The following is a 25,928-nucleotide window of genomic DNA, read 5'->3' on the forward strand; positions in this document are numbered from 1 at the left end:
GTAGTCCTGTGACCTAGCAATCTAATAGAAGTCAATACAACTGTGGTGCGTCTCGCAGGTGGCCATCAACACAATCCACAGATCGCAAGTAATCCAAAAACAGTCTTCCTTTGGCCATAATTTGTTCCGGGACTGGAGGGTTATATTAATTTTAAAAAAAGTGTACCCTCTAGAGTCTAGAACCTTTTCATGAAAGTTCATAAAAAATGGAAGTTAAAATGATTGGGTTTCAAAAAAACTTATGCTTATATGATAGCCAGTATGACTAGCAAAACTGTAATTTATTTACTTAAAATTGCATTTTGTGCTGAAAAATCAATGTAAAGTGCTGGGCACTAGGGCTCTCCTTTCCTTCTAATTTTCTGTCCACTGCCTGCTGTGAAATGAACACTAGAGGATAGAAGAACAGAATGTGGGAAAGGGGATAAGTCAAGGTGCTCACTTGTAATGTATAGAGAACAGAACAGGGAGATGGGGGTAGGAGAGGGACTCACACAGACCTGCTTGCAAGCTAATACTAAGTCACTGTTTACTTAACTACTGAAATCATATCTCTACTGCTCGGTGCTGCTGTATACTGTCCTACATGTTGATGATGAGGAGTCATTATGCGTGTTACATAGAGAGCAGAATCTCTGCATAGTTTACAGAACACAACACAGCAACTGGACTCATTGCCCTATTTTATTGCGCTTGTGAAGGCACCCTTAGGACACACTCCCACCTGTAAGTGGATCTCAAACTGCAAGATAATAGAAAAATCTACATGGAAAACTGAATTGATAAAGCTCTAACTGGGCGCAAACAGAAGCCAGTGAAGACCTGGGCTGCGTTTGAAATCTCAGGTATGCTTTAAAAGGGTATTCCCATCTCAGCTTTTCATGGCCAAGATGGGAAAACCTGGCCACTCTGTTTCAACCACTTGTCAGAAGAAGCTGAACACTTAGTGCAGCGCTTTTTCCGTAGATCCCATTCAGGTGAATGGGAGCAGCAGAAACCGCATAGTATAGAACCCAATCACAGCATTCTCTTGCTGGAGGCAGGGTATTCAAGCCCCATTACCAGGAAGAGCATGGTCTCTCAGTGCTGAGGACTAGACGGAAGACTGCCTTAGAGCAGTGAGGGACCAGAACAGCGTCTGTTAGGTAAGTATTGTTTGTCTGTGTTTTTTCATGTAGTGTAGCTAAGGCTTATTTTCGGTGGTGGGCTTATATTTAGCCCCCCCCCCCCCCCAAATCAGAGTAGGGCTTATTTTCAGGGAAAGACTGTAGTAAGATCAGCCTTCAGTAACCCATCAGAGCATTTACAATACTAGATTGACCCAATGTTCACTACGTGAACATAAAATGTTTCAAGAGTGGTGGTTATGAACTTCTAAATCTGCTTGGTTAGGTGATTAGTTAGAGTGTCACTATGTATTTGGAACAGATATCCAATATAAAAAAGCCTACAGGTCTCTCTGTGTTTGTCTGTCTCTCACTTTCTGGCTCTGTCTTTCTATTGCTCTCTCATTCTGCCTGTCGCTTTGTTTCTCTATTGCCATCTCACTTTATTCGTCTCTCTCTCTCTCTCTCTGTTTCTCTATCTCTATTGTTCTGTCTGTCTTTCTATCGCTCTTTCGCTTACTGTCTATCTATGGTTGGGCAGTGTATGCGGTGTTGCTTAGCACCGGAGCGCATGTGCAATAGCTCCCAGCCCAGCTACCGGGCTCTGAGCAGCGCAGCTCATGGGAATAGGGTTCTTGACATATGAACCACTAGGAGTGAGCGAAAGATTTTATTAACTTTTTTCCTAACAGGCAAGAGAACAAAGTAATAGCGTAACACTTAGGACACAAACCCTTTGATCATGGCAGATGAAGATGGTACTACCAGCAAACATAAGAAATGTGAGATGATGGGCTGCAGAGAAGGATTCATCTTCAGAGATCTCCCAGAACTTGAGAATTTTGAATGTCCAGCACAGACTGAAGGCCACCTAAGTCCTCCAGGTCACGCATTAAGTTCCCGACGGCTGTCACAAGAATTATTGCTGGGTGGCAAACTCCAAAGATCTCTTCCGGCCGCCTGACTCCATTCAGAGTAAACAGGCAGTTGTTCATAGATAGATGACCGACTGCCTGTTTACAGGGGCCAACAGTCACTTAGGTATGAGGTGGGCTTAGAACCAAGCAACGGACCATTGATTCTTGCTCACTTGCCCTTGCAGGTCCTACCTTTACATTGGATGACATTCTTGCCTAATCATTCTTTTAAGCAATTACTCGGGCAACAATATACCCATGTAAAAGGTAAGCTAAAGCTATAGAGGCACACCAACTGAACAAAGTTTTCAATATGCTCAATTAGTCATATTAACACTAATTTACAAGTCACTGCATTTACCTGGTGATTTAAGATCCCCTGGGGGTAACACCTGAGGTGTTATTGAGCTTCAGTTGCTCTTTGTCTTTTGCAAGGCAGAAGTGGTTTGTTGTCTGTTACCATAGAGGTCTGCATAGGAGCTGTAGGAAATAAACCTGTATAGTCTGATGTGGAGTATACTGCTATATGGGTATATTATAAAAGAAAGGCACTTTCACCACTCTATAGAACAAAAACAGTTAAACAGGTAGCCACACAATATGTATAGTAGCATAGAATTGGGATGAACGTTTTTGCAACTGTAGTTTTTCATGCCATCGTGTGAGCGTCCGGGAGCGAGACATTTCAGAAAACCGGTTGTTGATGCAAAGGGAAACGTTCTTGGAGATAGTTGTAGCAGAACAAGTGCATTGGGTTCATGAAGAGGCTCCCACATAGAACATTTGTAACTTAGTCATACAAACTAAGACCTCCTGCACACGATAGGGTCGGATCTGGCATGTGAGATCCTGCAGCAGAATCCAACCCTGTGTCCGACCCGTGATCTTGCTCACTGGTCCCGATCCTTCTTTTTCTGTGCTGCAGGAGCGCTGGCTGTCGCACATGCACAGTACAGATGAAGCTGTGCAGTCGCTAGGCAATGCCACGACCCTTCTGCAGTGCTCACTGCAGAAGGGCCGCGAGACAAATGGCTTCCATTGATTTCAATGGAAGCTATTGGTGCGGAAAATCTTTCTGCCATGAGTGGAAGTTTCTGCACCACGTCTCTATAGGAGGCTATGGGCGGTATTTACTGCAGAATCCGGGGGCAGGCACCGACCCGCATTGCGCAAATCAAATCCACCCGTGTGCAGGAGCCCTTAAAGCTATATTAAAAAAACATCTAAGTACTTAGGCTATATCAGCAATACTTTGGCTTCTATAAAATTATTAAGGGTCTTTTTACAGGAACCCTGTAAATTCAAGTTCAATTCTGAAAAAAAAAACCGTTGAGTTTGATTGTGTGGCTGCCATTTACTGACATGTTAAGCAGCTGACCTTAGAGCAAAAAAAAACAAACCCCATAGCACTCAACACTGGATTATTACAAAATGACTGCAGGTCTCACCTTTAATAGTAGTGCCAAATTCAGATTATGTACATTGCTAAAGAACAGACAGCACAGAATACAGTAAAACAAATGATTCAGAATTTACATACACATTTTAAACACCATATAAAAGAAAAAAACAAAAAACACAACTTCAAACCAACGTTATCATAGTGAATGTTTTTTTTTTTTTGTTGGGGTAGAAGAGGGAAATTCTAGATAATTCCATTAACAATCAACTCAAGAGGGAGAAAATTAGATGCAATGCATTTATTTTTTTTTTGATTCTGTCTGCAATTATGGAAATGTGATTTTTCTTATGGCCCATTTACACGATTGTTGCTCAGAATTCGTTCAAACAGAAGCGTGCGCGATAATCGTTACATCTAAACGTGATGCCGTGGTGCACTATTAGTTTGCTGCTCGCTTTCAGCCTGCATTAAAAAAAATTAAAATAAATAAAATAAAAATCATTGCCGTTTGCTCACTTCTCATTACGTCTAAATGCTCCTCAGCGATGATCTGTTTGTCTAAACATTCTGCGTGAGCAACTAGCGGTGACGTTTAAACGAGAATCGTCCCATGTAAAAGGGGCCTTAGAAACTTTTCACACTAGGTTAGGTCTTTTAGCTTGGGCCCCCTGCAATTTGCATTAATTCTGCTCATATACTGTTTGAACCCTCCATGTGTACCTCCGATAAAAAGGCTGTGTTAGCGCCCTTTTGGCCTACACCACATGAATGGTGCCCTATGGACACGTTTGGCTTATGCATCAGTTTTTCCTGCCGCATACACCAAACGTAGCGCATTAACAGTATATAAAGCCTAAAATCGCAACATTACGGTGTCTTGCCTGTAGTTTAAATAACTATAGGGGAGAGTTGCAAGGACTTTTGCAAAGTCACCAGCAACTTTCTTCCCCATATGGATATTAGTCAAGTGGGACTCCTGTTAAAGGTAGCGTCACCACCCTCTGCCATCAGACGCACCGATATGGTCTGTGGCATAGATTTGGAGAGATGCACACTTTGCTAGTTTCTTGTGAGGAAGGAGTCCTTGTAATCATGAGCGGCGGCCTCTTCCCATTGCCCAGCATAAAGGTGGTGATTGATTTAATTTAATCTCTCAAATTACTGCGTTGCACGATTATAAAAAACTCTCTAAAGAGGAAGTTCATTCCATTTTCTGAGCAGGTCCTATCAATGCCTCAACTTTACAGCAACTCATGGGCAGCACTGAACTTGATATCCTAGTGTACAGTTTCTTTCTTCCCTTATTTTGGATCCATTTGAAGACCCCACTCAAAAAAAAAATGAATCTCTTAAGGGCCGCTCTGACAAAAAAAAAAAACAAAAAAAAAAACATTTTTTCATCCCTGCTCCCCCGCCCCCCACCACCACACACACCCCTACCTCTGGATGTTTCCTATGTATATTGCAGTCACTTCTATGCAATACAGTCTCCTGCCTAATTACTTATCAGACACCAACTTGATGCTGAGATTTCTACCAGATTTCTCTTTCACTATTTTGTGAAATCAATGCCAGTATGCATCAGCACATCACATGACCAGCTAGAGCCAGTACCATCTCTGCCAACTGAGAGGACACTGCCATTACCTACTGTAAGTCTATATTCACCTAAATAAACTACAGACCATGAGTATACAGCCAGGAGGCTGAACGATCATCTTCTTCATTATAACTGTATGACAAGAACCTCTAATCATCAGTAGTAACCTTGTGTGGTAGGGTCCATCACACAGGAATTATGCTGACTGGAAAACTGACTAGTTTGAAAACACATAAACCCAAGTAAATCTCAGCTGATCAGAATGAGATCAAATGACCACCTGAGGAGAAGAACACCAACGAAGTTTCAGATAGAAAAGAATAACCAACCTAGGTAATACTAGACTTATTGGGGTGCTAGCTATAGGAGGAAAGAAAATAAATTTACCGGAGTGGCTCTTTTTTTTAACATATAGGCCAAATGTGGCACAAACAAAGCCTTAAACAATTTAACAGGATAGCCTGATTATTGATTGTTTAAACTTAGCTATTGTGTAATTTCATAATCTGATCAAGGCCAAAAATGACAATTCCATAAGGAAGAACTGGCCTTTAATGCACAGTAACATACAACTAAATGGCTTTACTATCGACATGTGATTAACAGAGGAGTATCGGTGCTGAAGTATTCTCAGATAGCATAATTTTAATCATAGAACATGCAGTTTTTTATAGTCCCACAGAAAATAGATTTCTCTTTAGGCAGTCAAATTACATAAGGGAAAAGCAAAAAAAAAAAAAGAAAATAAAAAACACAACAGAGGAGGGAGCCAACCTGTAGATGACAGCTTTACATCTAAAAATTTTTTGGGAGAGTTTATTAAAACATCATGAATACAAATGATTCAGACCGAGGATTATCAAAAAAGGTGGAACTTAAAGTGTAGGCCTTTAAAATAATAATAAAAAAAAAAATATCCCACAAAACAGAAAGCCGAATGTCCTTTAGGGGAACTCCAGGTGGTATTTATATTTTACTTCTCATTCTTGTTTTCAATACTTACAGGGCTTGACTGGTTATTTAATTTTGCTTCTTTAGCGTGGGAAGAATCCCTTTCACGGCTGCGTGACTTATTCTTTGTTTCCTTGTCATGCGAAGACCTCCTTTTCTCCTCGTCTCGGCTCCTTCGGTGGGATGAGCGGTCTTCTCTGTTAGTACTATGTACTGTGTTGGAGTCCGGACTTACATGATTTTTACTGGACCGCCGGACCCGCTTACTGTCTGGACTACTGCTACGAGACTGCCTCTTTTTATGACTTTCCTTCTCGGTGGTCTTTTTCTCAGAGGTACGTTCTTCCTTTCTAGAAGAGGAGTCTTTACTTTTGCTTTGACTGATCTCCCTATCTGAAGATTTTGAGCCTCCCTTACTCCTACTTCTTTTAGGTCTGGACTTCTCTGGAGTTCCCTTTCGGTCTCTGGATCTGGAACGACCTCTCCGTTTTGTGTCTTTTTCCTTGCTTTTTGCATGGTCTTGACTCCTTGTTCTGTCGTTATCCCTACTTTTTGAACGAGCTCTTCTGCTATTCTCCCTACTTTTGCTCCGCTCCTTGGTTTTACTACTAGATCTGTGCTTTTTCTCAGATTCCCTTTCCTTGCTCTTAACTTTTTCATGACCGTCTTTACTTTTATCGTGTTCTTTGCTTTTAGCTCGCTCTTTGCTTCTACCCCTTTCCTTACTTTTACTCCTCTCCCTTTCAGTTTTTGACTTACTGTGCCTTGATCTCTCTTTACTTCTGCTTCTCTCTTTGTCCTTTGCTTTGGTACTTGAATGCTTTTCTTTATCTTTTCCCCTCTCTCGCCCCCGTTCCTTACTTCTTGAACTACTCCTATCATTACGTTTGCTTTGCTTATCTCTGTTTTTTAAATTCTCTTTGCTTTCACTCCTTTCTGACGTTCTTTTTCTACGCCAGCTTTTATTTCGTTTTTCTTCATTTTCAGCATCTTTAGACTCTCGTTCCTTGCTGCTTGGTTTGCGGTCTTTACTTTTCTTCCCATGATCACCTCTTTTATGCGGACTTTCAGACTCCTCTCTTTGATCAGACGGTTTCCTCTCTCTTCCTCGAACCGGGCTTTTCTGAATGTCTTTGTCATTTAATTCACTCCTGTAAAACAAAAAACAAAGCAACATATAAGCTATTCTTTTTGCGTCATCTCCATAGTAGATCTATAAAAAGAAACCTGAGAAGAGAAAAGGCTATAGCACAACTGTAAAAAAAAAAACAAACAAAAAAAAAAAAACACACAAAACCTAGCACTTGTACCAATGCAGGATACATATTGCACAGTCTCCGTTACATTCATCTCTATAGGTCTGCAGGAGATACCCAAGCGCTGTACTCGACTGTACCATAAAGATGAATAGAGCGTTAGCGCATGCATGTGACAAACTCCATTCATATGGGAAAGCTTGGGATAGCCGAGGTCACGTGATTGTGGGAATCCCCATAGTGGGATTTAAAGAGATCTGAGTATTAATCACCGGTCCTGTGAATAAGCGAAAAGTTTCTATAGTCAGACAGCCCCTTTGAAAGGGGTATCCGGGTTGTAAAAACTGATGGCCAACCCCAGGATAGGCCACTAATACCTGATCGATAAGACAACGCTGCAGTACTCAGAATGGCCACTACAAAACGTACACCATTTTGGGTATGAACCAGAAAACAAGTAGATGCAAAAACTGGAGAGGCTACTCCAACTGCATGAGCATCACAGCCCCTTCAAATAGCTGATCAGCAGGGATACAGAGGGTCGGATCCTTAAAGATCAGATACTGAAGTCCTTTCCTGAAGATTGGGTTGTAAACAATTGATAACCTATTACCCCTTGAACATAAAATTCTTGCCTTGTCAAACATAGGCCCTGCCACTAGGAAGATTATGCCAGCTTTACTGTTGGCTCCTTCTACACGGTCTACACCTTTCCTGAAAGCACAGAGCTGATGAGTTAGTACAACAGCAGCTATGGAAAAACTAAATAATAAAAAAGACAGGAATTAGGTCCTACCTGTTAATTCCTTTTCTTGAAGTCATCCTGACAGCATACACCTGGAGGTTGTCCGCTGGACAGGAAGCGGAAAATACAAAAGGTAACCCCCACCACCGGCTCACCAGTGTGTACCAAATAACTACAGTGACCCGGCTTTGCTTAACCAATCATTTTTAATACAGAAACCATAGTACAATACGTTACTTCACGTAAAATTAACTCAAGGGGAGGGAAAAGCCCCTATGCTGTCAGGATGACTTCAAGAAAAGGAATTAACAGGTAGGACCTAATTCCTGTCTTCCCCTCGTCATCCTGACAGCATACACCTGGAGAAGTGCCAACAACCAAGGGCTTTAGGGAGGGACCACTGCCTGTAGCACCTTCCGCCCAAAGGCCATATCACGGCTGGCCCCCAGGTCCAGGCGATAGTGTTTAGTGAAGGTATGAGTGCTCGACCATGTGGCGGCTCTGCAGATCTGGTCAGTTGTCGCCTGGGCTCTCTCCGCCCAGGAACAGGCGACCGCCCTAGTGCAATGGGCTCTAACATCGCCCGGGAGTGGGATCCCCTGGGATCTGTACGCCTCTTCTATGGCCCTCCTGACCCAACGCGCTAAGGAGTCCTTAGTAGCGGCCCCTCTGCGTGGACCCTGAAATTGAATAAAGAGATTGTTAGACTTCCTGAGGGAATATGTGACCTCCAAATACTTCAGGACTGCCCGTCTAACATCTAGATTATGGAACCTCTGCTCCGTGGTGTTACGGGGTTCCTGGCAGAAGGAGGGAAGTACTATTCGCTGTTCTCTGTGGAAGTCTGTGAGAACTTTTGGTTGGAAAAAGGGGTCAGGCCTGAACTCTATTTTATCTGGGAAGGTGGTCATGTACGGGGTCCTAATAGAGAGGGATTGGATCTCCCCGATCCGTCTGGCGGATGTGATGGCAACTAGAAAGGCAACCTTATAGGAGAGGATCTTCACTGATAGATCTTCCAGGGGCTCAAAGGGGTGTGCGCAGAGGGCCTGCAAAACAAGGTTCAGGTCCCATGGGGGCATGGTTTCCCTTATAAAGGGGTGGAGTCTAACTGCCCCTTTCAGAAACTTTTTAACTAGCCTATGGTCGCCTAAGGGAAAGTCAAAGAAGGCCCCAAGGGCGGCCACCTGGACCTTAAGGGTACCAGGTCTTAGCCCCATGTCCAAACCATCCTGTAGGAACTCCAATATCTTGTTAATGTCGGGCTGTTGGAGGTCATGTATACTATGCCCCAACCACCTAGAGAAGGTATCCCACACCCTAGAGTATATATTTCTGGTGGATTTTTTGAGGCTCTCACATAAAGTAGTGGTCACCCTCCCTGATAGGCCCTGGCTCGGGTATTTTACCCGCTCAGCTTCCAGGCCGCCAGTCTGAACTGTCGGACCTTTGGGCATATCAGGGGACCCTGCTGAAGGAGTTCGTCTCTCTGCGGCAGATGTAGAGGATCCTGTGTCGAGAGAGCGGCCAGGAGCGGGAACCAGGGTCTCTTGGGCCAAAATGGGGCCACCAGGATAACGGAGCCTGGGGACCCCTGAATTTTCCTTAGGACCAGAGGAATCAGGGGAATGGGTGGGAAGGCGTATGCAAGGTCCCAATCCCAAGCCTGGGATAGTGCGTCTATTCCCAGGGAGTTCCCGTCTGCTCCCCTGAAGAAAAACCGGGGACACTTGGTGTTCTTCCGGGAGGCGAACAAGTCCACCTTTGGTGTCACCCATCTTTCTATAATTAGTTGGAATGCGTGTGGATGTAGAGTCCACTCCCCGGGGTCTATCTTCCTGCGGCTGAGATGGTCCGCCGTGGAGTTCTCTGGGCCCCTTACGTGGTACGCTGTGACGGAAGGTGTCCGCTCCTCTAGCCATCCGAGAACTTTCGCCGCCAGGTCTTGGAGTCGAGGGTTCCGCGTGGATCCCTGGTGGCGAATGAGCGACACAGTTGTTACGTTATCCGAAAAGATCTTAATGTTTCTACCCCTGATCTCTGTCTCGAAGCCCCGAATGGCCTTCTAGACAGCGCAAAGTTCTTTGTAGTTGGAGGATTGAGTAGCTTCCTCCCGGTTCCAGCCCCCTTGGACGTAATGACGGCCTAAGTGGGCCCCCCAGCCAGTTGCACTTACGTCAGTAAAGATGGATACTGGGGATGCGGGGTACCAAACTGTGGCTCTGGCAAGGTTAGAGATAGACATCCACCACTCCAAGGAGGACTTTATATTGTGGGTAAGGACGACGCTCCGATCCAGGGAGGCGGGGGATTTATCCCAGTTGCTTAGGATAAAGTCTTGGAGAGTTCTACAATGTAACTGGGCCCAAGGGACTACCCCGATGCAAGATGTCATGAGGCCGAGGACCCTCATGCCTCTCCTAAGGGAGACTTTGGTGGTTAGAGAAAGTGCCCGACACTCGTCCTGGATCGCTTTTTGCCTTTCTAGGGGAAGGGATGAGCACTGGTGGTGTGAGTCCAGAATCACTCCCAGAATTTTTTTCTTTTGCTCGGGCAGAAGACTGGACTTTACGGAGTTGATGATCCAGCCTAATGACTCGAACAGACGGAGTGTGAGGTTGACCTGGAACCGGAGTTCTGAAGCCGATCCTGCTACGATCAGGAAATCGTCGAGGTATGGGACAATCAACACCTTGTCAGTCCTTAGTGCCGCCACCATCTCTAACACCAGTTTGGAGAACACCCGGGGTGCGGAGGAAATCCCGAACGGCAGACACGTAAATTGAAAGTGAGAGACAGACCCATCTATCACCAGGGCGAATCGCAGAAATTGCTGGGAATCTGTGTGTATAGGGACGTGGTAGTAGGCGTCCTTTAAGTCCACGGTGGCCATGACACTATCTGGCGCAATTAAGGGGATTGCTGACCGCACCGATTCCATTTTAAATCTTTGATAGGAGATAGATTTATTCAGGAATTTCAGATTAATTATGGTCCTATAGGACCCGTTAGGTTCTTTGACGAGGAACAAGGGGGAGTAGCACCCCTTGAACAGTTCTTCTGCGGGAACCCAAGTGATGGCCCCTAGGGACAACAGCTCCTGCACCCCCAACTGGAGGGCCTGAGCAGACGAAGGTGACTGGCAGGGGGTGACCACGAACCTCCGGGGAGGAGGGGAGGAAAATTCAATTTTATAACCTTCCGAGACTAGGCGTAAGGCCCAGGGATTGGAGGTCACTTCACTCCATCTAAGGGCGAACCCTCTCAGCCTACCCCCTACTTGTAGGATCCTGGAAGGCGGATTCTCACCCTTTCCGCCTTTGGGATAGGACCAGCGTCCGGTTTTTCCCTTTCCCTTTGTATGTTCTAGAGGGAACAAAGGGAGGAGGGTAGGAGGAGGGAGGCCGCTTGAAGGCTTTCTCCGACGGTAGTCCCTGGCTCTTATCCGATGCCCTCTCTAGGAGTGTATCCAAGGAAGGCCCAAAGATTCTGTGTCCTTGGAAGGGCAGGGAACAGAGTCTGTTCTTGGAAGCGTTATCCCCTGTCCAGGCCTTAACCCAGACAGCCCTCCTGGCTGTGTTTGAGAGGGCTGCTGAGCGGGCCCCGAACCTCACCGACTCCATAGAGGCGTCTGCCAGAAAGCCGGTTGCTTGCTGGAGGAGGGGAAGGCAGTTGGAGAGATCTTCCCTAGAGCCCCTCTGAGAAATCAGCGTCTGGAGTTGGTCCAACCAGACCGTCATAGATATCGCCACAGATGTGGCCGTGATGTTGGCTTTAACGGTCAGGGCCGCAGTCTCCCAGGCCTTTTTCATTGCGGAATCCACTCTGGTATCTAGTGGATCCCGCAGTTGGGAAATGTCCTCAAAGGGGAGGGCTGCTTTCTTTGAGACCCTGGCGACCGCCAGATCTACCTTAGGGACGGTTTCCAGGAACTCGATATCTTCTGGTGTGAACACCATCCGATCCTTGAATTCCTTGGACAGGAAGAATTTCTGATCTGCCTGCTTCCACTCTGTCAGGATCAGCTGTTTTAAGATGTCATTAACTGGAAATGACGGTTTTGGCTGTGGTAGGAGCCCCCGGAATAGGCTATCCTGAAAGGATGGCTGCTGCGGCACCTCTTCCTCCACCTGCATGGTGCGCCGGACCGCGGTTAACAGCTGACCCAGGTCCGCCGATGAAAAGAAATACTTCCTTGCATCCTCCATGGGCGGCATGGATTCTGAGGGAGAATCTTCTAGGAGTCCCTCCTCAGAGTCCGACTCTTCTATTCGTGACCGCCTTACCCTTTTCGTGGGGGGCGGTAGAGAAAGATGAGAGAGAGGCTTCAATCTCCTCGCGGATCATGGATCGGATGTCCGACATGCCCGAGGAGCCCTCTTCACGGACCACTTTCTCCATACAGTCAGCACATAGTGGCTTGGTGTGGCCCTCTTCTAGCCGCCGCAAGCAAACCGGACATTTGCGCACTCGCTTTTTGGCCTCTCTAACCTTTTGAGCCTCTCTGTCCTAAGAGACGGAGACAGCAAAAAGGACTTCCAGCACCTGACTTGTTTTCTAAATCCTCCACCCCCGGTACAGACCCCAAAGGTGGTCTACCAGCAGGCTGCTTTCAGCGTCCTCTCTGGCTGACATCTTCAGTAAGGTGCAGACAGGAGAGATGCAGGGGAATCCAGCCTTTTAAATTTTCAAATTTGCCGCCGACACGCCCCCTTTAAGCGAGGCCCTGCCCCCTGTGTGACGCGGCCGCGCTGATGTCACGCCGCCGCACCGGACCCGAGGGATACGCCGCATACACCAGGGCGCCGACGACTAGGACGCACGTGGAGACGCTGCCGCGCGCACGCCGACCGGCCCGCACCCGAGCCCCTCCATCGCTGGCATACCTGTCTTCTGTGCTGGATCCCCGCTGGAGACGCTGGCGTCCGAGCCCTGCAGGTACCGGGGCTGGTTCCTACCAGCACGACTACCCCACTGGGCAGCGTACTGGGGGAGGATTTTCCCACTGGGGGAACAGTGCTGGGTAGATCCTGCGGGTGAGGGTCCCCTCGTAGGGTCTCACCCGCGCAAGCCCTGCCAGGCCGAACAGAGAGTCGTCCCCCCACGGGCGGACGGGCTGCATGGGAGTCTTCTTTCTTTCTTTTACCTCCAGCATACACCTGGAGGCTCCGCTTGGACTGTCCTGTAGGGACAGGAAGACACTAGTGAGCCGGTGGTGGGGGTTACCTTTTGTATTTTCCGCTTCCTGTCCCAACAGGTGTCCAGCGGACAACCTCCAGGTGTATGCTGTCAGGATGACGAGGGGAAATGAGGAATTATGCCAGAGGCTAGAGCAAAAAAAATATAAAAAAACACACCATAAAAACACAGTAGGATCTGTGTCCTGCAGCCAGGGATAGCCTTTTGAATACAGAAAACAAAAAGTATATGGCTCAGTGTGCTAGACTTGGTCACTGCGCTTGCAAAATAAGCATCCATGGAAGCAAAGTTATAGACTGTTGCAGTCTTACTAGAGGGGCTGTTCAGAATTGCAAAAGTTAAGACAAAGGGGCAGTTCTAAGGTTGTCATTGCAAAACAATGGCTGCCTTCTGCAAGACAGCTGGGCCGATTAACAGATATTGGCGATTTACAAAGGTCTTCACTTTTCTGTTACACCTCAGAAGCGTTTATATGAACCCTATGGGAACAGTCTGGTATTCCACATTAGTGGAACCTATTTGTATGTGCAAACAAAATAAAAAACAGTAGAATAAAGCAAGTGCAACTGAGAAAAGGAAAGGTTATTGAGAGTTGGGAGAAAAAGAAAAACTTTGATGGCTCAATTCAACATACTTATCTCCCTTGATCCAACGTTCTCCACTAGAATATCTCATTCTCTGAGTTCTTTGCATCTCTTGTCTCCAGTGTGGTGGAGTCTCACTTCTTCTAAAACGATCTCTAGACCTAGACCTTGAGGGTGTACGGTAGCGCTAAAAGCAAAGAAAAGAATGTGTTTACCAAGAGAGTATATTTCTCCATAAAAAGGCCAAGACATACCTAGAACATCAGTGGAGCTGAGCAATGGGTATAAAGATGAACACAGTAAAATAAGCATTAACCATGTTTTCTGGTTGTAGGATTTTCTGCACTGTCTATATCAGCTTTGAGGGATACGTCAAAGCTGTAAAAGTAAAATAGAAATAGTCTGACAATTATTGCAGCTATATTGGTCTGACAGAACTTAAAGCATATCCAACTTTTTCAGAACAATGACTTGTATCCTACATTTTTCTCCTCTGAGTGTTTTATGTCTGATTCTCAATCCTCTCAGGACAGGTGGAGGAGCCAGGCTGATGTGCTGTATTCTATAGACTGTACACAGAGAACTGCAGATCCTGCTCTCTAAATGCCCGTAAGACACAGATAAAATCAGTCTTTCTGCACATGGTCCTACATGATGAGCAGTGGAGATGTGATTTCTGTAGCTAAAACAGTAAACCGTGACGTACTATTAGCTTACATATCAATGAGGAGGATAACTCATCTCCTTCCTGTACATCCTGCCCTTGCATCTCCAGTCAATCATTATTACAGCAGACAGTAAGCTAGAAGAAAAGCAAACCCCTAGTGGCCAGTACTTTAGAGGCATTTTCAGGACACACACAAAAAAAAATAAAAATGTTGTTTTAGGTAAATAAAGCGATTTGCAGTTTGTTGGTTACCACACTGATTATCATGTAAGCACAAGTTGTTTGAAAAATCAATGACCATTTAAGGACCATCAAAGCTCTGTAAGATATTGGGATAGTGATGTTCTTAAGTGCCCGGCAAATGACCCGTGTAAAAAGGACCCTTAGTTGTCAATGTACTCAAAGTCTCAAGGAGGAACAATAGAGGAGCAACACAATTGCAGAATTCTAACAAAAGATACTCCATAATTGTGATTTCATGAAAAATACAAATATTTGCCAAAACACATACACATCAGGAGAGTCGGCAGACCCTCTAATGACATTGTGAATGTGTGTGAGTTATATACAAGTCTCAGACACAATTACAGAGAAAGACAAGTAAAAGCTTACTCGTGGGCCTCTTCCCTTGATCTTTCTTCCAGACCGGGTTACTAACAGTCTTCTTTGATAAAGTGAAGAACTGCTGGAGGAGAAAGAAAACACACACAAAAAAAGAAGAAGGATTTAATAAAATATTACACCAGCGTAGCTAAATTATAAGACAGATTGTAGTACAGAAAAGTCAGGTCTATGCAACATGTCTTTTTAGTGGCCATTTATGCCCCATAATGTATCTAAAGGACCTATATACTACAGTACCATTGAAGAAAAATGGTCAGCCAGATTGACCCAATGCAGGGTGAACGAGGACCAGCCATCCCGGACTTCAACATATCCCCTTTCTTTATTTTCCCCAAGAAATTAGTGGCACCAGGACTGTCTGCCAGCTGCCCGCCCCCTGTTCCTAAGGCAATCACTGCTACTGGCCATGCTTACTGATTTTGAGATCCACAAGGGCCGGTACAGACACTAATGCCCAACAGCATGCAGGCAGGCACAGTGTCATATGGAGGAGCATTGCACAGGTGCAAAATACTGAGGAACAACCACGCGCCTAACTACCCCATATTGAGGGAAAAGATGAGGTTTAGTGTTATACTTGCACATAGATAAGGTACATGATAAATGTAGTGCACCATGCATGTTTACAACCTATTGCAAGCCATGACACTCCATACAATAAAGCCACAGAGGCTGTCCTCCACCTTTCAAATGAACCACACTGGCTTTTACATGTTAGAGGAGCCGGGGTATCAGTTCTAGTGTGGTTCCACTTGAGGTGCAGAAGAGCCTGCTGAGCTTTATCATACAGAACTTCATTAATAGCTGTAGTGCATCATGCTGGCTTACAGCCTACCAGCGGGACTGACAGCCTTTCTATGCTTTCTCCTAGAGCAATTATAATACAAAGCAGCTACCTTCCTCCCCAATATGTGGTTGTTCCATCAGCATTTTGCCCTGTGCAATGCTCCTCCATATAACAATGTGCCTGTCTGCATGCTGTTGGGAGGTGACGTATACCATCCCTTAGTATCAGTAATATGGCTGCTGACAGTGACTTGAATTGATTTGTCCTTTTCCAGTGATATAAGGTAATAAAAGCCATGCATGATCAGATGATTAGCACATTATTTCAGGTTGGATCAAAGGTGACCGATGTCATCAGTATAAGCATTCATCCGATAGCCACGTTACATTTATGGCCGCACCGCTAGTCCTGGTCCGGTACAGTTACCTTTCTCGCTCCCGTTCTCGGTTGTTCACTCTGCTCTCCTTTTCCTCTGCTCTTTGAGGGCTCTTTCTCATCAAAAACTTGTTTTCTGGCACAGTGGGGATCTCCTCTGGACGGACAGTGGATGTCACTTGAAGTTCTTGATCTTCATGTTCACTCTCAGAACTTGCAAGGCAAGACAAAAATCACATTAATAACGGATACGTCAAACAGCAAGGTCTAAGGTTTGTTTATATGTAAAGTGAGCGCTGTCTGTATGTTTCTTTACATTTATAGTTATTTTTTTTAAATTTAGTATATTTATGCTAAAATAAAGTATGGGAACGGCTTCCTCTATTTGTTTCGGACATTTTGATATATAGTATGTATGGTTCAGGTTTACTGGGCGCATAAGGGGACGGTTTTGGTTGGCGTCAACTTTGTATTATTTTCTTTCTTATGTACATATTGTTGTTTTATTCTGTAATTATGTTTTTTACTATCTATGTCCCCCATGACGTCATATAAGACCTCTGGGGGACATTCATTTTTTTTTTGTTCTTTAATTTGACACTTTTCCCACTGTAGCTGGGGCATCCATAGGAGCCCTAGTTACAGAGAAAAGCAATCCTTGTAGTGACATTAGTCACTGGCAGAGCTGGCCAGGGTCTAGTATGACCTTCCAGCTCTGCTGTAGCAGGTAACCCCGGCGGTCACATGACCCCCCCCCCCCCCCCCCCAGCTCCTGTAGTGAAAGTTACACTTTACTTTCACTTTCTAGTACACATTGCTGATTGAGTGCTGTGTACTCAGGAAAGGAAAAGGCAGAAAGGGTTAAATACCCCTCCTGCCTTCTCCTCTGGGTTATCAGCCGTCATTAACAGCCGATAACCCGTCCTGCCTCTAATTGATTGCAGAGCAGGAGACTTAAACCCCTGCTGTAATTTTACTATCGGCGGGGTTTTAAGCCCAGGACCAGGCGCCATATATTTACCGCGCCTGGTCTTTAATGGGTTATGGCTTGATATAAAACAAGACCTTTTTGCTCTGATACTCCCTGTGGCTCAGTTCCTAGGAGTAGTGGGGTTTCTCAGGATCCCCATTTTCCCATTTGATGGGGGCCTCAGCGGTGAATTCTTGCTTTATGCATTTACAATACTTCACAAAAGTTTTAGGCAGATGCGGAAAAATGCTGCCAAGTAAGAATGCTTTCAAAAAGAGAAAAAAAAAAAAAAAGTGTTAATAGTTTATTTTTGTCAGTTAACAAAGTGAAAGAACAAAAGAGAAACCTAAAATCAAAATTTGTGGTGGCCAGTCTTCGGCTTCAAAAGCATCATTTCTTCTAGGTATACTTGCACAAAAATTTTGTAGGACTGTAGTAAGAGGTTTGATTAACCAATTATACCAAACAAATAATTGCATTTTTTTTGTAGGTTGCATTACAGTCATTAACTGAAAGAGATACAGCTGTGTAGGAGGCTTAAAACTGGGTGAGGAACAGCCAAACTCTGCTACAAAGGCAAGGTTGTGGAAGTCAGTTTCATAATACAGGCCATACACCATGGCAAGACTGAGCACAGCAGCAAGACAGAAGGTACCGTGTTTCCCCGAAAGTAAGACAGTGTCTTACTTTCTTTTTATCCCCAAAAGCCCCACTATGTCTTACTTTCAGGGTATGTCTTATAATAAAAAAAAATCATTACTCACCTCCCCCGGCGTTCTGTCGCGCTCCGGCAGGATGTCGCTCGCTCCTCGTCCCCGGCGCAGCATTGCTTTCTGAATGCGGGGCTTGAAATCCCCGCCTCCAGAAAGCTAATACACATGCCGTCAGCCAGTTACAGCCATTCAATGACAGCATTGAATGGCTGTGATTGGCTGAAGGCGCACGTGGCTTCAGCCAATCACACTATTCAATGACATCATTGAATGGCTGTGATTGGCTGAAGCCACGTGCGCCTTCAGCCAATCACAGCCATTCAATGCTGTCATTGAATGGCTGTAACTGGCTGACGGCGTGTGTATTAGCTTTCTGGAGGTGGGGATTTCAAGCCCCGCATTCAGAAAGCAATGCTGCGCCGGGGACGAGGAGCGAGCGACATCCTGCCGGAGCGCGACAGAACGCCGGGGGAGGTGAGTAATGATTTTTTTTTTTCTCCACTACGGTATGTCTTACTTTCGGGGTACGGCTTACATTGGCCGACCCCCCTGACACCCCCGATACGTCTTACAATCGGGGGTGTCTTACTATCGGGGAAATAGTTATATGTCATCAGTAAGGACTCTCCATGGCAAAAGTTACAAAACATACTGGGGTTTCACGATGTGCTGTTCAAGGCCTTTTCAAGAAGCACAAAGAAATGGGCAACATCACGGACAGTAGAAGTAGCGGCTAGCTAGGAAACTCAGCGCAGCAGATGAAAGACATATCATGTTTAATTCCCTTTGAAATCGGAAGATGTCCAGCAGTGCCATCAGCTCAGAAACGGCAGAAACCAGTGAGACCCAGGTATTCTGACTGCCATAACGGAATGCCATTATCGGGAAGGAATTTTCCCCCCTCAAAATGGGCTAAATTGGCTTTTGCCTGATTGGGTTTTTTCCCCCTTCCTCTGGATCAACAAACAATTACAGCGACAATGTTTTGTTTCCAGCATTGAACAAAGACAAGTTTAATTATGAAAACAATACAAACTTGTATAGTAAGTTATTACAAGTTGCATACAGTAGAGTTGTAGTTCTGCATGCTAACAGTCACCAAGGAGGCCCGGGTTCTCAGGATCCCCACCGTCTGACTGAGTGAGTCCATCACCTCATGCCAAAAAGGCCCAAATCTCATAGTTGCCTCGCATCAAAAGTTTAAAAAAAAACAAAAAAAACAAACGGCATCTGATACCAAACATCTGCGACACTGGAAGGTAAGGTCCCCTACCCATACAGTCTAGTCCTGTGGGTGTGACATAGCATTGGTGCAAGATGTAGAACTGCATTCCTTTATTATATACTGCTGGAGATACTGATACATGTGACTCCATAGCACAGAACCATCCTCGCTTGTAAGTGAGGGAATAAGTGTTCTCCATTTGTCCTCCACTATTAACTGCGCACTTTGCTTTTTGTTATTAACCCACAAAAATAAACTCCTACTACTACTATTGAAAGCGTTCTTATTTTGCAGATCCCCCACCCCCCAAAAAATTGCCTAAAAGGTTTGCACAGTCCTGTATACGCACCCTGCAGACTGTAACAGAATTAGCCTGCAGTAAATTCACCTTTTCTTAGTCTTCTTACGCTTTTTTTTCTCCTTTTTCTGCTTCTTTGAATTTTTCTTATGTTTCTTCTTTTTCTTCTTGGACTTCTCCTCTTCATCAGAGTCAGAAGATGAATCGGAAGAAGAGTCGGAATCACTTGACGCTTCGGTGTCGCTGGAAGAGGAGGACTTGTGTCTCTTCTTCTCTTTCTTGGCTAATGAAACCGTAAGATTACAATATAAGATAATCTCAATGATAAGATCCTTGTTTACATCCATTATCTACATACACAGAATTACGGGTGATTTTCACGCTCGTGCGAACCAAGCCTCAAGAAGAGTTCCTACTGCTCAGTACTAAAGATGTGTCAAGGGGAGAAGAAATAGGCCATCTGATAGAGAAAAGAAAATCCCAACCTGCTCTATCAAATCCCTATGAAATCCTGCCCATTATGGGCATCGTATTGCAGATCCATACAATTTAGAGCCAGTATGTGAACACAAGAGTATTCTGGTTTCCAAGACCAAAGTCTGTGCAAACCCCACTAGCAGTTTGGTATAGCGAGACCGCACAATGCTACAATTAGTAGTGGTAGATTGAAAAAAAAATATCTATATCCTCACATTTTGACTTCTGGACATGGACGAGCTCCCCACAATTCTGTATTCTAACTTCTGCTGATGGCTTGCTGGAGGCGTCTGTTTTCTGATTTTCAATCTCTCTTACCACTTCCTGTCCAGATATTAATTGGCCAAAAACAACATGAAGCCTGTAAAAAAACAAAGTAGATAGAATCATGTCTTTTGGTATGCTTGGTGATTGACTCCTAAGTAAAAGCAATAGGCAAGGCATAGTTACCCATCCAAATGAGGTGTTGGCTTTGTTGTTCTGAAAGGGGTCCAGGTAAATGGAAGCATAAAACAAAGTGGATAAGAAAAACAACAACAAACATTAAAAGCACAATACAAGACAATTGTGATAATTAAAACTGCTGATTAGAGATGAGGGAGCATACTCCTCGATCGAGTAGTGCCTTATTCGAGTACCTGCCTGCTCGTCTGGAAAGATTCGGGTGCCGGCAGGGGGCGGGGAGATCTCTCTCTCTCCCTCTCTCCCCCCGCCGCAACTCACCTGTCACCCGCGCCAGCAGCCGAATCTTTAGAGACGAGCGGGCAGGTACTCGAATAAGACACTACTCGCTCGAGTAGTTTGCCTTATCGAGTATGCTCGCTCATCTCTACTGCTGATCCTTTACGCAGTATTTCCTGGGGTTTGTCCGCACATTTCTCCTCCAGGAGCCGCTGTAGCAGTAATCTGGCGTTACATAGGGCCCATTCAAATGAATGAGTGACCATGCAATACATGGTCGCAATGAGTCCTCCAGAGTGGGAGCTGCACTTTGTAGTGGTCCTCTTCCCTGGCTAATCAGACAAGTTCCCAAGCAGGGGGCCAACCTCTATGATGTCCAAATGCCTTAACAGGACATATGGACTGGGGATATGCAAATGGCACAATCACATTAAAGGGGTTGTCTGGTTACCGGACAACATTCCTCCTATAGCTCCAATTATGGTAAAACAAAAAAGGAGCAGTACTTACCGGTCCTCTGCCGCAGGAATCCAGCACTGCAGCCCCACCGTCCTTCCAGTGTTTACTGTGGAAAAGGAGGTCACCGAATATCACCAGACCACTGCGTCACCATTCTGAACTCCTGGCATGATAGCCCCCAGGATGTGAACGCTCATGCCAGGCTGCAGCGGTCAGGTGATATTCAGGGACATCATCTTTCCAAAAAACACAGGCAATACGGCAGAGCGGGATCCCTTTGGTGGAGGATAGGCATGTACTGAAGCTTTTGTTATTTTTGCATGGTTGAAGCTATAGGGGGAATGTTGTCCAGTAACCAAACAACCCCTTTAAGTAATCAATGACTTCTCACATGAAAAACTGCGACCCATTAGTGTCTTTGCCTCTATTGGCCATGGACAGCAAGAATTCCTTGTTGTGCTGAACGGTGAAGTTCTCATCTGCAGAAAAGAGAGAGAAGGTTTAATGATCGCATGGAAGGACATAGCGCATAACGGCTGATCAGACTACTGTTACCATCATAATAATATAGTGCTCGCTTACATACCTTCAAAAAACCCTCCATATATAGACTCGCCGCCTCTTCCATTTCCTAAAATGACAACATTTGCGCAGTATGATAAAACTTGAACTCCAATACGAACAGGACTCCACTAAATGGAGAAACGAGCGCTTACCTTCACTGAAGTCACCCCCTTGGATCATGAAATCTTTCACCACTCTATGAAACAAGCAGTTTTTGTAATGCAATGGCTTCTGGGTGGTCTTCCCAACGCCCTTTTCACCTGGACATGAAAACCGTGGAAGATGGTTATTTAAAATAACGTTTTAGTGTTTGACTGTAGAATTAAGAATAGTCTCCGCACTATATTTTACCCCCGAGGTACAGAGTAGGAAAGAGCAGAGGATGCAGGTTGGAAGAATTTTTGGCATAAAAGTATAACTAAACTTTTTTAAAACGTCAGAAGTTTTGATTGGTGGAGGTCTGGATGCCGAGACCCTCACTGATCGCTAGAACAAAAAAAATGGGCGGAAGTGTTTAGCTGAGTGTTTTGCCAATTCGGCTGTTGTCGCAAGTGGTGTACAGACTAAACAGACTTCCTGTGGAGCCCTTACACCACTCCGAACAGTGGCAGAACCAGACAAACAGTAACAGCACTCAGATGAATGCTTCTGCCCATTTGTTTTATCGATCGGTAGGGGTCTCGACACTCGTACCTCCACTGATCAAAACTATCACTGTGACAGGTCAGACGTTTGGCCAAATAGTCACTGCATTATGAAGAATTGCAAATGGTAACAGGGAGTTACTGGGACATTGCTAAAGCTACAGGACCACAGCGATATATGGTCGCCCAAGAGTCACGATAAGATTGGGCACTACCACAACCCGCCTCACTTCAATGCTTCACTATTGGGGGGGAGGAGGGGATAAATAACCAACCTGTGCAGAGACATCGGAAGTTTTCACAAGTTTTTGGACAACTGTCTGTAAACAGTTCAAAGACGACTCTTCCAGCTGCAAGAAAAGATAAAGAACGCATTAGAAAACCCCAAAGCAAGCTGTAAAATGTCAGTGAATATATAACCAACCGCCAATGCTCTTAGCTACCACCACTTTAAAGGGGTTGTCCAGTTACCAGACAACATCCCTTTAATACGGCTGTCTGTAATAAAATAATAAACTGAGCAGTACTTACCTCTCTGCCAGGATCCAGTACTGCTGCCCCACTCTGGTCCTGGCATTTGTTGTGACAGCTGATGTCACCTGACCACTGCAGCCAATCACAGCTCACATCCTGGGCACCATGATGCCAGAAGTTCAGAACAGCTGATAGGCGGCATCGGCCAGATGACTTCCACAACATTCACCAGGAGGATGGCGGGGCACGAGCGCTGGATCCCTGCAGCAGAGGACAAGTAAACACGGCTCTGTTTGCTATTTTAAGACAGTTGGAGCTTTTGTAGCAATGTTATCCAGTAACCCGACAATCCCTTTAAATAGGCCCATAACACTCAAAAGTGACACTGCATACATTTCCTATATTTAATGGCACCTTAGAGACTCCTAGTAAATATATCCTCAATTCAACTGAGTCTGTTGTTCTTTATTGGCTGTTGCGTCTCATTTTCTATCCTGCGCTCACTTACTATTATCCCTTGACAAAGCGAATGCCAAAAGTGTGCCGGGCTGCCGTCATGCCTGCTTTATGTTACTTCTTTTTCTACATTTTGCAATGAGGTCTATTTTTCGGCTTGTGATCTGTATTTTTTTTTTATATTTGCACTTTATTATTGCTCTTATGTAATATTTTACAGTATTACATGTCTATTTAATCCAATGTATGGCCTCTAATGACTGTCTGAAAATATGTTAGAATACACATTAACATTACACAAAGCCCCTGCTGTTATTACGTCTGTGGGAGTGCGGTACATAGTTATCGGTATCCTCACATCCCAGTATGACATTTTGCTGTAGTGCTTATATAGGTCATATATCATAAAGGCATCTCGGGTCTTGGCTAATCAAGGTGAAGGCCGCACCATCTCACATAGAGCGTGCACTTGCATTTCCGGAGTTTAAAGGGATAATATTGATGACCATCGTCAGGACTCCAACCAATCAGATGATGGGGTGCCCGCTGTCAGTGCCGCCACACACTCGGGTACGGAGTGGAAGCTGCTGTTGCTCCGACCCTGGTGAGTGGTTGGTGCGTGTAACTGCAGGAGCCGCTCTTATTAAAGTCAATGAGGACTATATTTGCAGTTACAAGTGCCGGCCAATCAGAGGGGCTGAAGAAGCAGCAACTTCCGCTCTGTACCCCAGTGTGTAGCGGCACTGGCGCTGGATTAGCTGATTGGCCTGGAATCCGAGCAGTAGACCCCCTTGAGGATGGGTCATCAATAGTATTTCCTTGGAATACTCCTTTAACCCCAACTTACCAGGTACATTGTTGATGGATATGTCAAAAAAACAACGAGGACGCTGCACTTTGATCCCCATGATTATCACTGCAAAAAGGAAGACAGTTGTGAGCGGTCACGGCATCCAGACACCCTGAGTAACACACTAAGTACACGTTTCCTGCCCCCTGCATACAGTAGTAACATGCTACTTCCAGCACTGTCGTATGTATAAGGGGTGCGGCGGGTGCGGTCGTATCCTAGGAGGCCCATAAAGTCTCTCTTCCCCATATTGCAAACCAATACGATCAATGAAGCTTTATAATTGGGGGCCCAGTTCCAGATTTTGTACTGGGGCCACGCAGCTTCAAGTTACGCCTCTGACTTCCAGCTCTTAAGACCTCATCCCCACGAACACGTTACAGCTCTGCATCAATGTTGTACATCTGGGATAGCTTTTTCCGCTCCCGTTTAAGGCGGTAGTCATACCCCGCTGTAACCTGCGTGCATCACGTACCCGCTGCAGACCCCCCATAGCTATATTCCGTTAAGGTTTTCTGCACTTTTTACAGCAATATGGTGTTTTCCTGAAAATAAGACCCAGTCTTATATTAACTTTTGCCCCAAAAGAGGTGCTAGGTCTTATTTTTCAGGGGATTTCTTATACTTACCTAGCTGCCGTGGTCCAGGTCCCTCCCGCTGCTCTGCAGTCCTCAGCTGCTCGCACAACATTTCCTGGTTATGGGATTCATTAATCCCACCTCCAGAAAGCGATGGCTCTGATTTGCTCTTTGACCTTGGCTCAACCAATCAATGCAGCGGTCGAAGAACCAATCACAGCCATCGCTTTCTGGAGTCGGAATGTATGAATCCCGTAACCAGGAAGTGATGTTGTATGAGCGTCCAAGGACTGCGGGACTCCGGAGCTCCAGAAAGCAGTGGGAGGGGCCCGACCGCATCTGCTAGGTAATGTATTACTTTTTTTACGTAGTATAACTAGGGCTTATTTTCAGGGTAGGGCTTATATTTCCAGCCTCCCCTGAAAAATTACCTGACAAAACGTTAAGGGTCTGTGGGGTCCATCAGTCACTGGTCAGGTCTGGCACACAAGGCCGTATAAATTGAGGTTATTGCGCCAATGTGAACGCAGCCTTAAAGCTGAGCACCTGATGAACCAGAGCTCTTCCTCCGTACCCCCCACAGCCCAATATATACATCTCCGGCCGGACGCAGTTTACAGCAGCCGCATCCTAAGACACGCCTTTTATACTCATTGTCTACTTTCTAAAAATCTGGTTGGGAATTTGCACCCCCAACTGATGTTCTACTAGAATTTTCCACCTTTAGTCTATTCCAGCAGCGATGTCCAATCCGCCACTACTGTAAAACTACAACTCCCAGCATGCCTTTACAACCACAAGCACCTCTACAGGGGGAGCAAGCTACTAATGCATGCTGGGATTTGTAGTTCTACTCATTACCATAACCAAGTCTTTAGCTATTATCACATGCTAGGGATTACCAGGCTCTGAATGCCAGGTGCATTCTGGGATTTGTAGTTCTACGGTGGGTTAGTAGTAAATGCACGGTCCTGCGCTCAGAATGCGGCCCGGCTGCAGGATATGTTGCATGCACCTACCTCAGTCCGGACGGCGGACACCGTGGAAGGTCGGCGTCCAGTTCGTCTTCCTTGCAATTAGACTCAAGGAGGCGGCAGCAGCGTGCGGGAAGCAACTGGCAAGACAGAGCAGCATCCGGGCCGGATCCGCCTCCTACAGAGCGCGGAGATCACACAGACAGCAGCTAACGATAGCCGAGCGAATCGTTACCCCCTCTTCTGTTGCAGTCTGATAAGAAGATGGCCGTGAAGAGACAGGTCACGTGGTAAACTGAGACTCGATATTTCGGTTATATGTTTCTTTTGTCTAGAATGTGATCGCAAATGA

General features: G+C 45.4%; 2 protein-coding genes across 3 annotated transcripts in view; one reads left to right on the forward strand and one right to left on the reverse strand.

The window, feature by feature from the left end:
- Positions 1 to 5,813: 5,813 nt before the first annotated feature.
- Positions 5,814 to 25,851, reverse strand: PPIG (peptidylprolyl isomerase G). Of its 2 annotated transcripts, none has more exons than XM_066575901.1 (13): positions 25,622 to 25,851; positions 24,022 to 24,090; positions 22,520 to 22,594; positions 21,753 to 21,860; positions 21,623 to 21,667; positions 21,428 to 21,515; positions 20,347 to 20,376; positions 20,112 to 20,257; positions 19,510 to 19,702; positions 16,265 to 16,426; positions 15,040 to 15,109; positions 13,811 to 13,947; positions 5,814 to 7,127 (listed from the first exon to the last, which is right to left on the reverse strand). In XM_066575901.1, exons 2-13 carry the CDS (start codon positions 24,080 to 24,082, stop codon positions 5,999 to 6,001), a joined length of 2,244 nt encoding a protein of 747 aa, XP_066431998.1. In that variant the 5' UTR covers positions 24,083 to 24,090; positions 25,622 to 25,851; the 3' UTR covers positions 5,814 to 5,998. The 2 variants fall into 2 exon arrangements, with proteins under 2 accessions (XP_066431998.1, XP_066431996.1); XM_066575899.1 differs by having other exon boundaries at positions 15,040 to 15,112.
- Positions 25,848 to 25,928, forward strand: part of FASTKD1 (FAST kinase domains 1) — a 45,192-nt gene continuing 45,111 nt past the window's right edge. The window contains exon 1 of the mRNA XM_066575896.1: positions 25,848 to 25,866. The gene's annotated coding sequence lies outside the window, so the exon portion shown is untranslated. The remainder of the gene's footprint in view (positions 25,867 to 25,928) is intronic.

Source organism: Eleutherodactylus coqui, chromosome 8, assembly GCF_035609145.1.
Source record: "Eleutherodactylus coqui strain aEleCoq1 chromosome 8, aEleCoq1.hap1, whole genome shotgun sequence".
Lineage (NCBI taxonomy): Eukaryota > Metazoa > Chordata > Amphibia > Anura > Eleutherodactylidae > Eleutherodactylus > Eleutherodactylus coqui.